A 13,343-nucleotide genomic window follows, 5' to 3' on the forward strand; every position below is an offset into this window, starting at 1 on the left:
CAAAACCACTTTTTTCTCGCTCTCTGTGACAGCTACACTACACACAGGCTCGTTGCCATAGCAACTGACAACAACGCCACTTCCTGTTTCAGGTTTCAACACCAGAAACACTCAAACATTTCCCACACAACGAACATTCGGTCTGTTACAGTTATGTTTTCAGGCTTGATGTTTATTTTGCGATGATGAAAAAGTGATCGCCGTGGCAGATTAGCTTCCGCTGTTAATAGTTGAGCTAACACTCAACTAGCTAATTTAAAAACCTGCTCTACTGATGATCTGTCAACGTTGGTGTTTAGGTTTTTTTATTTTTTAACTGAACCAAAACACTCCAAAGTCCACATCACACCTACAGGTTACTATTATCAAAGTCAAGCTAGCATAACTGAACTACCTCCTTTTCCATCGCTATTTTTTCTAAATAGCTTGTCATCTAGCTGTCGTAGGGTTGACAATTAGCAGCAAAACAATGTGTACTTTTTTCTTTTATGTATTATACATACTTTTAAGATATTGTGTGTCATATTGAGAACTTAACAGCTAAAACCAATGCTAGTGATTGTTAGTTTTTTGCCCTCCAGCAGAGATCTTGCTCTCTGCTGCAAAAGGTTCAAATCGGTCTTTCTCAAACTGTGTCCACAAACCAAACCCAGAGAACATAAATCAGCCACAAGATTCTGATCGGTGCATCTCTACAAAATACCAGAAGGAATCAGAAACAACACAAGATATCAAATAAAAAAAAAGAGGCTCACGCTCCGCCCTGTCGTGATATGTTTACTATTTATTCAGCCAGTACTGCTCTACAACCCTACCTGCTGCGGAGCGGCCATTTTGAATCCAGCGGGGTCTATCCTGCTGGTGGGGTCGGGCTGCACCGGGTGCTGGTATCCAGGGTAACCGGGGGTGTCCTGTATCACGGGCGGGTCCTCCCTGACGGGCTCCGAGGAGCGGGTGATGGCGGGCTCCGTGGGCAGACCCACTTCATCGTTTAAGGTCTCGTCTAACTCCTGGTCGGTGTACGCTCCACCCTCCGTATCTGTGTCCTCGTAGTCAGAAGTGTGGCGGCTGTCTGTGCTGTACATGGAGTATTCGCTACCTGGCGCCGACAGGTAGGACAGACGGTCGTCGTGGATATCCAAGTCGTCCTCTGTGGTGCCGTCCGCCTGAATGGAGCAAAGAGTCTGTCACCGATCAGCAGCACGAAGGACAGAAGCACTGCGGGACTTCGTCTCACCTTGCCCTCTGACACCCACACCAACTGATTCTGCTGCTGCTGGATGGTTTCCTTCAGCGCTCCGTACCATCCGTCATTCATATTGTTCAAGTTGATGGTTGCTAGACAGAAATAGTTTGCATGAAAATCACTTCACAAGGAAGAAGAAGTATTGCATAAAGGAGGCAATTTGGGTTTTAAAGTCACTGTTTTCCAACAAACTGTGCCTACTAACTGGTGAACAGGTGGTGATTATTCTTCCTCAGTTTAATGGCTCGCTCATAAAGCTTCCTGGCGCTCTTCCTGGACTCTGGACAAAGTCTCGTCCTCATGTTCTTCACACCCTGTTTGTTATCAGGATTCAGGAAGACTACGATAGGGTACCACTGGGCATAATTCAGCCTATCCACAGCATTTGGAGTGATGTCCAGCACAGCATGTTTGTCCTTTATAGAGTTAAAATAAAAACGGGTTTAGTAAGGCAGAATGTTCGATGCCAAAGTTTAAAAACAATCACACTCACTCTGTCTATGATCTGCTTAATGGTGTGAAGACGAATGATTCCCGAACTTCGTTGGTCTGTTCCGGCATCTCTGGGTTCGCTTTCTGAAAGCAAAAAACGTGAAGAAATTTATAAAAAAAGCTCTTAAAAAATTATGATAAACACTACAATAAAATGTCGGGTGATAATATTGAACGTACTTGCAAGTTCAAAGAGATCCGGCTCCTCCCTGGACAGCTTTTCTCGAGCAACGTCAGCAATAGGTCCAAATATCACCACTGGTCTGAGGAAACCAGCTGCACAAAAAGCCCAAATAACAACAACAAAATTCAGATCCTTAAAAAAGAGCCTGAGAAATCACCAGGTTTCCACAAACTTCTTATTTTAAATGTCTCTGACTTTTTAAGGCCATTTTTAAAGTTCAAATAGAAAAATTGAAATGAGATGCATTAAAAAGTCTACAAATTGATGAAGACAGATGAACAAAAATATGGACAGAAAATTAAACTTCAGACAAATAACCCTCAGATATCTCACTAGGGCTGTGACCAACAACTATTTTTGAAATCCATTATTCTATCAATTTTATTAATTGGATAAAAAATGTATTTAATCTCAGTTACATACAAAATATAAAAAAATAATGAATTACTTAATTACTGCTCTGAATATAATTTGTACACTCCAGTTAACAATTAATTGATTACTAAATTAGTTGATGATTCTTTCAATAATTGATTAATCACGATTAATCATTTCAGCTCCTACATCTCACCTTCTCTCAGTACGACTCTCTCATAAGCAGGGAACTTTGTTTGAACTGGCTGGGAGGAAAGATCCTCCCTGCTTTTTCTCAGGTTCCTCTTTGAGCTGCGAAGACCTCTGAACCTCCAGAAATCGGCCCGGTCTCCTCCGGCTGTTTTGGGAAGCGTGTACTGAACGCTGGAGAGCTGCTCCGCTCTGTTGGCAGAAAGACAAAGATGTAAAACAGGCTCCAGTAACAACCCAAGCACCTTGTAGCGAAGTAGGATGCTGTCACCTGTTCTTATTGGGGATAATGCCCCGCTCCACCTCCTGATGGTTCTTGCCAATGCGGATAGCTAACCAAGAACCCAGCTTTCCATTGTAGAGAGTGTCCACCACTCGGAAAACCTCGCCCTTGTTAAAGCTCAATCCATACGGAGATTCCTTCTCGTACTCAAAATGCGTCCGAATGTAGAAAGAATCCCCGACATCCGACTCAACAATCCGCCGATAAACTGAAAAACGCAGAGCAGCAAGTCTTTCACACCACACCAATCAGATCAAGATCATTTCTAATTTGCTTTGGTTTTTCTTGCCCACTTACCGTCTTTTTTTTTCTGAGCCAGGATAGTGACCTCTTCACCCTTAGGAAGATCCAGAAGGAATAGCACCGCCTCCTCTCGGATTATGTTTGCAAAATCAACATTATTTACCTGGAGGTTAAGAAAACATGGTCCCATAAGTCCTTTACACATGTTGGGATTTTTAGTAGGGATGCAAGTTATCGAATAATCAGTTAAAGTGAAGCTGATTGATCCTATTAAATTTTATAAGCAACCATTTTTTTAAAAAAAACAAGAGTTTTTTCTCGTATCAAGAGGGCTGACTGTGTTTGAGCAATTTTTAAAAATAATTTTCTGAATCAAAAAAAACAAAAAACAAACAAACATTGAATTTGTTCATTATTTTGCATCAGCTGTCTTAAATACTGAAAATTGTGATTTTTACACATTTATAAACTAGAACATTTACAAGACATAAAACTCTTAATTTGCTGAATTGAAAAAAAGAAGAGGAAAATAACAAATGTGTGAAAGACTTTTCTGTCATCACATCCTCTCCTTTGAGGGAAATCTGTAGAAGTTGATGTGATGCAGCTCGGCTGAATGAATGCATTAATAAAGGTAAAACTTAAGGAGTTTGTTGAGTGTTTATATTTCCAAAAAGAAGCAGATAAAGTGTATTTTGAATCCCACACTGGACTCTATTTGCACCATTTCTCTTTCCTGTTCTGGTAAGGCCTCACCATATTTGTTTCTGTATCAACTGGATCTGCCAAATGATGACCAAGCAGCGCCCTCTTTTGGATGGAGGCCAAACTACAACAGTGAAATTACATCTTCAAATTCAAGGATACTTTATTAATCCCAAAGAGAAATTAAATGTTGTTGTGACTCTTAATAATTCAGATTCTTCAAAGAGTTATTGTAGATGGTGTTGGCAGGAAAGACCTGCTGTAGCAGTCTGTATTACAGCAAATCTGAAGACGCCTCTGAGTGAAGGCGCCTCTGTTTTCTCAACTCAGTCTCATAAGGAGCATGATCAAGATTGTCCATAACTTTCTTAATTTTATGTTAAAGAAAGACTCTACACCTTCTTTGTATAATCATCTCATTCAGTTGTCCCCAGAACAGAACCAGAACCAGAACCAGCCTTCTGTGTCAGGCTGTTAAGCCTTTTTAGGTTGCTGGTTCTGATGCTGCTGCCCCAACACATGATGCTCTTAACAACAGACTTGCTGCAAACCTTGAAGGACCTTAGCTTCCTCAATAAGTCCAGTCTGCTCTGTCCCATCTTACAGTTAACTGACTGGAACTAGTTTAATCTAATAACCCATCAATCGACAATTAACTGCAAATTTATAGGTTCAGTTAGTGCAAAAAAAGAATGTCTAAAATCAGAAAGAAGATGCTCACAGTTCTCACAATCACCTGGATAACTACAAGTTTTAGTATAGTCCAATAAATTTATGAGTTCCTGGACACAGTTGGGGAGAAGAAGAAAGGTGCAAACAGTAAGATGTACGAGTGTGGGGGTGATGGGACGGACACAGCAAGACGAATCTGTTTTTGTGTTTGCTCCCAACACTGTTCCCAACGGAGTGCTAGGAGATTAGCTTGATGACAAAGGAATTTCTTAACAAACAGAGTGTAAATTAGAACAGACAACATTTGAGGACGTTTTCCTTAAAAAACACAGTGTTTACACAAAATACCAACAAACCAGGCAGGGACGTGCAAAGTGTGGCCTGGGGGCCTTTTGCAGCCCTCGAAACAATTTTTTCCTCTATCACGATTTAAAATCGGCTTAAATTTGGTTAGCCAGGAAGTTGATGCAACAATGCATTTAAAAACAAAGGTAGGTGGCAATTTTCAAAAAGGTTACAGGCAGTATAACGTCTTACAACGCACCGCAAAGCATTCATTCGGGTTTTTGCTTTAAATGTAATTTATTTTAATAGTAAAAGGGACAACAGACATCCTGTAATTTTTACTAAAATACAGGGCAAAATCAAATAAGAGTGAATCATAAAGCAAAATAAATAAGTAGGAAACAGTTTGTCATTGTTTTTCAACCTTCTTTGTGTTTGACATCTATAATAATTTACAGAAATCTGACTGCTTTACTTATTTCATTAAAATATTGAGTTTAGCTTAAATCTGAACCGGCAACAAAAAAAAAAGTAGGTTTTGCAATTAAAAAGGAAAACACAAAAAATTTTGTGGCCTCCTGCCGTTGTTTCAACTTGACTTTTGTGGCCCATGTGCCAGAAAGTTTTGGCACCTTTGCACTAAGGCATAAGCGCTTCGTTTCCCCCCAAACCAACATGAACTTAACCAATTTACAAGTTCCAGTTAAAGTGTTTCAGTTTGTTTTAATTCAAACTGGGGTTAGAAATGAGATTTCACCCTGAGAATTTGGTCGCCCTCCTCCAGGCCCTCCTTAGCGGCGGGGCTGTCCTCCAGCACTCCGGCGACGAAGATGCCCACGTCGTTCCCTCCAGCCAGACGCAGACCCACGCTCTCCCCCTTCTTGAACTTCACCAGCTTCATGCTCGGCCTGAGGAGAAACGCAGCAGTTAAAACTGATTTAACTGCTGCATTTACAATACTGCATAAATGCTAAAATAATGACTCTAAGGTGACAGACAGGAGCCTCAAGAGATTCTTAGATCATGTTGTAAGAAGCAGGAATGCCTTAAAATTTCTTCTGCTTTACAAACACTCACAAAAGCTGATAAATGTACATCTTTACATTAAAGCTACCAGAAAATGGCTAATGTTACATTGGGAGGAAAAACAGGGATGTTGTAGCATCCTAACTGTGAAGAATGGTGGTGGCAGCATTATATTGTTTTGCAGCAGGAGGGATTTTCTATGTGGAAATATTGAAGGAAACTCTAAAGGGGTGACCTGCTGTCGAGGGACCATCGTAACTGCTTGCAGTTCTAGTTTTTTAATGCGCTTCATTTCTTTTTAAAATTGAAACAAAAATTAAAACCGGATACAGACAGAAAAAAGAGTGTTATATGCAAAGCCATACAAGCTCTGGAATGTTTCTTTTTTCTTAAGCCATATCTATCCACTTTGAACTGCCTTGTTGCTGAAAATGTACTACATAAATAAAATTACGTTACAGTTCAGTATTTATTTCATTTACCATAAGAAATAAAATAAATCATTACAAACTAAAAATAGAGACCCAGACTAATAATAATTCATGTTGCGTGGATGTTAAACCCACACCTTGTGGTTCATTTTTAATGGTTTATTCCAAGAAATTGGAATATTTTAATGTAACTTATTTTTCTTATTACCGTAGAATGCTGTCATCATGGGCAGCGCTTGGCACAGGAGCATCAGAGGGACTGACAGGCAAGTCTACATCTGGCTGTCCAGGCTGAGCATACACAGGCTTTGGCTCTGAATATGAACAAAAGTAAATCACAAATTCACTGTATTACTACACAGAGCTCATATAGACACAAAACTGACAGCACACTAATCCACTAAATAAATAAAATGCATATGTACCGCTGGGAATAAATACACTGATGGAATAAAAAAATAAAAACAGGGGCCCAACTGTTCAAAGGATTCAGCCAGGCGTCTGTGCATACACAAACACACAAAGCACACAGCGTCCTTAGCTGGGAGGTCAAAGCGAAAGACAGCAGAGCGCTGCAGGCTGGAGAGGAACGTCAGAATCGATCAACTCATATGGTTTATTTTCACCTGGCTTCAGGCAAACTCCGCCAGACTCAGCAGGCGTCTGGATCTAACTTTTTATGGTGGCTGGGCTTTTAAAAACAGGGCAAAAAATAATCCAGAGATAAAATACACCGAGCCAAAATGATTTGGGGGAAAAATTCGATCAATTTGCATTTGATAATTTTCACATGGTAACTCACATATTATTTGGTTTTTCTGGGTGACTATTAAGCAAACTTTGCTGGACGATACATTGTCCCAGAAGTTATTATGATAAATGATAATATTGTTCTTTTGAGACAATTTTGAAGTAACGTAATGGTAATGATAGCATAATGATAATGCAAGAACACATTGTCAAAAATCAAAGAACTTGAAGTTTTAATGAACATTTAACTCTGGAACTGGAAGACATTTGAAATATCCAAAATAAATAAACAAAAAAACAGAAAAGACAAATAAAATTAATGAGAAAGCCTCTCTAAACAAAACTTTTGTTCATAAAACAAAAGAACCTCCACCAAACTGATACGTTTATCATCCAGTTTTTGGTAGAAAACAAAGAGAAAAAAGTAAAAAGTGACAAGTCATGCAAATGGAAATGATTGCGTTTGTTTGAATTTACCATGCGATCAATTGATTGATTAATTGATTATTGCAACAGGCCCAGCTCTGACCTGGGAGGGGAGGGAGCTGCTTCTCCTCTCTCGCGGTGGATGGATCCTTCGGTTTAGGAAGAGGAATGTCCTCCACTAGCTTCGCTGGCGTTGAGGCAGACTTCGACATCCGTTCATCATCGCGACTTCTGTGGCTGCGGATGATAAAAATAATTTATTTTTAAACTATTAATCTCCGGGAAAGGGGGAAGACACTGAATAATGAATTGTTGAGTGCAAAGCTCTGCAGGCTGTGAAACTCTCGTGAGCAGACACGTGCGAGCGGAGAACAGGTGAAAGAAGAATAGTGAGAGTAGGAGGGGGCAGCAGCAGCATCTTATTCATGAAGGTCATTGCTTTGCCTGTCCACTCTTTTAGTACTCTATTTTTAGAGCAGCTTATCTAAGGTGTCAGAGGAAATTTTGTCCTCCAGTGTGTCTTTAACAAAGCTTTCTTGGTCCTCACTCCTACTTTTAAAACATTTCATGTGTTTTTTTTTATATTTACATACCAATTTTTGCTGACAATTCCCAGCAAAAACACAAAATCTTACCAGGTATTTTTGGTCTAGTTTCCAGTGCAAATATCTTAATACAGTTGAAATAAAACAAATACTAACTTACAGGTAACAGTTCGGCAAGATACTGGAGCTTAAAGTCATTACTTATTTTCCTACAACTTTATTTTTTATAATATCATAACTTTATTCTCGTATTTTTACCCTCAGCAGTCAAATCTGGTAGAATAAATTTTTACCTGCCATTGCTGATTTGTTGGGGCGAATGTCTGGAGTGGTCTGAGGGTTCGGATCGCCGGTCCGGTGAGCGGGAGCGGCTGCTGCGATGTCTGTCATGCGATCGATTGGAATGGTCTGATGCCAGAGAATGGATATCTGAAATGTCTGGTAAGACAGAGGTCAGGAGTTCACCGGGTGCACAGTGAAGCGGACGCCAGCAGATATGCGATCATTTTAGATGAAAACACTTAATCCCTCACTCACCGTCTCTGTCTGAGGCGTTAGCTGAAGGAATGCTGTCATCGAGGTCGGGGATGTTGAGAAGGGTCGCCCTCTCGTCTCTCTGAACAACCATTTTTAGTTTGCCTTTTGACCTTTCGATCAGTTTCTTAGCGTCTATCAAGGAGAGGTTCTCTGTCACTGTGCCGTTAATCTGAGTCAATCCAAAGAAAGAGATGTCAGTTTTCATTAAAATAGTCATGGTGAAAAGAAAGTACACCCCCATTAAAATCATGGGGTTTGATGTGTTTATATGTATCTTTTTTAATAAGTTTTTTTCTCTCCCAAGTTTAAACTTTCTTTTTTTTTCACACAACCTCATATGGGTTGGCAAGACATTGAGTGAAAACCAGCATTTTCTAAATTGGCGATAAATCAGTACTTACCCTTGATAGAGGCAGAAAAGCTAGCTAACCAGTAAGGCTATGTTAGCAGCTAGTTAGCAATAGCACCAATCACCTTGAGTCTGACAGCAAAGACATCTGAATGTGACTCAAACTTCTGCCAAACAGAAAAAAATTCCCTACCCATTCAACAACAAATATTTCTGACGACAAAATTTAAAACCTGTGATTTTAATTATTTATGGTCAAATTAAATTAAAATAAAAAAGTAAGACATTTTAAGACTTTAATTTTGCATACATAAATTTGAGACTTTTTAAGAAATGTTTGGCAACCTGCTAATGTAACTTTGTTGAAAACTGGTCAGAAGATTAAAAAAGCGATGAGAAGTAGTATTATTTGTGTCGACTTATTTGTTATTGGTTCCATCCAGAAGTTTTGCACATGCGCACAACGTTGGAGAGTAAAAAGACGAGTTTTTTACTGCCGTGGTAGAACAACAGCATAAAACCTGGAGATGTAGGTTTTATTAATTTATCGCAGTATTTCACAGCAAATGGAAAAATAACAAAGAAAAAAACATTGAAACAACCACTCAAAACCAATTTGTGTGTGAGTCCCCGTTTTATTCTTATCTGACACACCGAAATCTGCAGCACATTTACATGCTACAGTTGTCAAAGTCAAGCTAGCATAATTGACCAACTCCCTCGCCATTTTTTTTTTTAAAACAAACTTTTTCTTGAGCTTGTTGTGTTAGTGTTGACAATAGCTTAGAATTGCGTCCCTTTTTTTTATATATCATGCGTCTATTTCAGATCTAGGGCGTTATGTTGACAACTTGGCAGCTAAAACCAATGGAAGTCATCGTCTGCTATGAAGTAAATATGGTCTCTAAAAGGCAAACAGACTTAAATGAAGAAAATTAAAACATTAAGTTTCAGATAAAAAAACAACCTGACTTGTTTTGATTAAAAACAAGAAAAAGTTGTAATCATCTGTCGGATTCTGCTGTGATTTCCTTACCTTCAGTACAACGTCCCCCTCCTGGATGTTGCCATCCCTGGCCGCCAGGCTCTCGGGGGAGATGTCCTTGACAAAGATGTGGCTGGCCAGGCGCAGGCCATATTCTGCTTACAGAGTGAACGACAGCAACAAAGACGATGTTAGCACAGAGAGTTCACGTGACAGCAGCCCCACCGACCTCTCTACGCCGACAGCTGCTGCTCCCGCTGGGATTAACAGACTGATTAAAGAAGATTAATTGCTCTTTTACTTATTTACTTGAGTTTGCTCGGATTTCGCTAAGGCAGGCAACTTTTATTTACTCTGGCAGTTGACCAGAGCCGATTTGGAAGATTTATTCAGCTACCAAAACAGGGGAACGATTGAAAAAGTGAAACAACGTCCCGTTATTCGTTTTTATCCCCGACTTTGCGAGCCTCACCTTCATTTTTGCGGGATTTGACGAGCGTGACCTTGGCAGGGCGAGGGGGAAGGTTGTGCGAGCGGCGGTCCGAGCGCGGCGACAAGCTCCTCTCTCGTGAGCCGCTGCGCTCGCGGTCCCTATCCCTCCGCCCGCTGCTCCGACCGCTGCGCCTGCCCATGGCCCCGCCCACGCCGCTGTAAGCACCGCTGCGCCCGCTCCGCGTTTCATATATCTCTTCGTCGTAGCTGTCCTCCTCTTCGTCGTGTTCGGACATGGTTTCCCTCTCTCCCAGCCGCCCCATGGGAACGTGCACCTTTCTTTTTCGTCTGATTGTCTGACCAAAGAAAATCAGATTCAGTCGCTTCAGATGGAATCAATCGTTAACTCCCCTGAAGTTTTGCTCAACGCTCTCTACGACATACTCACAATTTTGGCAATTTTCCCACTTTTGCGAAGCTGCTGGACAGCGTACGCATGCTCCACGTTGTCCATGGAGACAGCATTGACCATAACCACTCTGTCATTCTCCCTGCAGGCAAAACAAATGAGAAAAAAAATGAACACACTTGAGGCTTTCTGGAGCATTTCAAATGTACTAATTATTTATGGAGAGTAACTCAAAGCTAAAATTAGAGATTTGATCCAGCTTCCAAGAACAAAATCTTACTGCAGCAGGCCTTCTGCCGGGCCGCCTTTCAGCACATCTGAGATGACGATTGAGGTCTCGCCACTCTGAAAATGAGGGTTATCCCGACCTCCTGATATGGCTATCCCAAAGCCAAACCCTGGTGCCTGCACAGGAAGAAATATATATACACACACACCATTTTTAGATTGTAGAGTTAACTACTGTGGAGTTTTTGAGATTTTAATTGAATCAAATATGTCACCTATCACTTTAAAATGGCTGTGCACGTAAATGAGATACAGTTAAAGTCAGAATTATTAGCAACCGCTGATGAAATCACACAAAACGCTTTATTTTTGTGTGATTTCACTGTTATTAACTTCAATAACATGAAGGAGGCTTCCTAAATATTTATGAAGTGTCTCTCAGGAAATAATGAGACTTTTAATGCACTTTTATTGCAAGTTTTAAGGCAAGGTAATGTTATTTATAGAGCACATGTTCAGCAACAAAGCAGTTGAAAGTGCAAAGTAGTTCAGTCTAAAACACACAGTGTGTTAGATTACGTACTCGAGGAAATAAAAAAAAAACAAACTAAATGCTTACAAAAAAAAGCTACTAAATATGAGTTTTCTAGCATTTCACAAAGATGCTAGAAATATGCCAGAAAACTCAAATCTTGCTTGCAGAATTGAGTTTCAGAAATAAATATTCGTTTTTACAACATCATATTTTTCGACATCATGTTTTACTTGAATTGTATCTGTAAATTATCCTTATTAATTTTGACCCAGGAAACAGGAAGGAAGAGAAGAAGAAAAGGAGAAAAGTGAATGCGTTACCCTGTGTAGTGTAACTGTGTGCTGTTCCCAAATGACTGTCTCCTCCATCGCTGCACTCTGAAAGACAGAAGAAGAAGAAAAGTTTTCAGCTCCAAAGGTTCAGATGCAGTTCACGTCCAACGTGCTAAAAGCTGGCAAACGGCGTTAGGTCTTATTGTCAACACAATCACAGAAGCAAAATGCATCTTTGAATTAAAAATATAGGAATACTTTCCTTAAATATATTTAACTGATTTTAAAACAAATAGACACTTTGGTGTCTATCTCATTAAAGCCAGAGGTGGCCTGAAATAAATACAAAACGCAAATTCACAAAAAATTATGTTTTCCGATATAAACTGCTTTGAAAAAGTCTGAAAATGTAAACGGTTTTCAACTAGAAATAAAAAACAGATATCTTCATGCAAATGTTAAAATTAAACCATAATAACATCTTGGTTCAATTCTGAAGCACAAGTCCAAACATGCCACATTTATCTGTACTTCAGGCTCACATGCAACGTTTCAAAGACAAGCTGTATTTTCTTGTTTTAAAATTGCACTTTTAATAAACTTTAACATGAATTTTTTGGTGAAGGAACATCCATTTAGGACCTGGTAAAAACAAAAACCTTAGGGACAGGGCATTCTTCTTAATAAACTAAAAACTGGAGACAGTTCCCCCTTTTTCTTGGCATCTAACAGACAATTTAAAATATAACATTTCACAAACAGCAGCTCAGTTGGTTTTTATTTTACAAAACTACTGTTCAGCTTTGTTCTTTATATAAGATTTATAGTTTACAACGTATTACAATAGCAAGAATTATATATATATATATATATATATATATATATATATATATATATATATATATATATATATATATATATATATATATATATATATATATATATATATATAAAAATCAAAAGAAAACCACCAGATAATGGAGCAGTCTTGAAAATAAAAGCCACAAAACTAAAAGGACACTTTGATGTAATTTCACATCCACTACATTTTTGTGGAGCATTAAACAGCTGTATATAAGACATTATTAGGCATATCCCTTTAAGGCAAATTTGTACTCACACTACTGCATCTAATCTGATGAATCCTGTAAGCTTAACGTGTTAGATTATGACTTTTGGAACAATTCTCTACACAGAAAAACCCACGATTTAACTTTGTGCAACAATATGTAAGGTAGCTCAAGAAGAGTGATCAATTTGCAAGGATTTATAAAGCACATAAAGGTCAGTAGATGCCCAAAATATATTTTATTGGCAAACAATGTGAATGCTTTGTGCATAAAATATAACAGCCCACCAGATTTTGCATCCAAAGCAGTCGTTTGGCATTGAAATGCAGCACACATTGACAGCAGCAATCCAATACACTGTGCTGCTCCTTTTTGAGTCCAAAATAAAATAAATTAAAAGATTTTTTTTTTATGCACTATGCTTTCTTTTGAGTTTATACAAAGAAACACAAACAGAATCTGTCCTCTTTTATTCTAACTAAACCTCTTCTTAATGTTTCTGTCCATGTTTTAAAAACAAGCCTATGATAACTGTAAGGCCAATTAGAGTTATATAAATGACTACACTGAAAAAACACTAAATCTGACTTTCTAGAAAGGTGCAAATATCTTAGTACACTTGAAATAAAACAAAACTAACGTACAAATAACTTCTTGTTTTAAGTCAAAAATTC

At 38.9% G+C, this 13,343-nt stretch overlaps 1 protein-coding gene across 13 annotated transcripts in view; it reads right to left on the bottom strand.

The window, feature by feature from the left end:
* The window catches only part of tjp1b (tight junction protein 1b), a 95,132-nt gene that overhangs the window by 14,522 nt on the left and 67,267 nt on the right, over window positions 1-13,343 (bottom strand). For 9 of the 13 annotated variants that reach the window (XM_055028737.1, XM_055028727.1, XM_055028718.1 and 6 more), the window contains 18 exons: window positions 11,648-11,704; window positions 10,845-10,969; window positions 10,604-10,706; window positions 10,196-10,511; window positions 9,775-9,881; window positions 8,390-8,558; window positions 8,146-8,290; window positions 7,411-7,544; window positions 6,340-6,445; window positions 5,432-5,582; window positions 3,067-3,175; window positions 2,758-2,977; window positions 2,494-2,678; window positions 1,919-2,014; window positions 1,740-1,822; window positions 1,452-1,662; window positions 1,238-1,338; window positions 816-1,166 (listed from right to left, as the gene is read on the bottom strand). In XM_055028737.1, the coding sequence (XP_054884712.1) occupies window positions 816-1,166; window positions 1,238-1,338; window positions 1,452-1,662; window positions 1,740-1,822; window positions 1,919-2,014; window positions 2,494-2,678; window positions 2,758-2,977; window positions 3,067-3,175; window positions 5,432-5,582; window positions 6,340-6,445; window positions 7,411-7,544; window positions 8,146-8,290; window positions 8,390-8,558; window positions 9,775-9,881; window positions 10,196-10,511; window positions 10,604-10,706; window positions 10,845-10,969; window positions 11,648-11,704 (2,769 nt within the window). The remainder of the gene's footprint in view (window positions 1-815; window positions 1,167-1,237; window positions 1,339-1,451; window positions 1,663-1,739; window positions 1,823-1,918; window positions 2,015-2,493; window positions 2,679-2,757; window positions 2,978-3,066; window positions 3,176-5,431; window positions 5,583-6,339; window positions 6,446-7,410; window positions 7,545-8,145; window positions 8,291-8,389; window positions 8,559-9,774; window positions 9,882-10,195; window positions 10,512-10,603; window positions 10,707-10,844; window positions 10,970-11,647; window positions 11,705-13,343) is intronic. The other 4 variants (XM_055028797.1, XM_055028807.1, XM_055028709.1 and 1 more) reach the window with 1 other exon arrangement.

The sequence above is a fragment of the Poeciliopsis prolifica genome, unplaced genomic scaffold (assembly GCF_027474105.1).
Source record: "Poeciliopsis prolifica strain line A6 unplaced genomic scaffold, Auburn_PproV2 SCAFFOLD001, whole genome shotgun sequence".
NCBI lineage: Eukaryota > Metazoa > Chordata > Actinopteri > Cyprinodontiformes > Poeciliidae > Poeciliopsis > Poeciliopsis prolifica.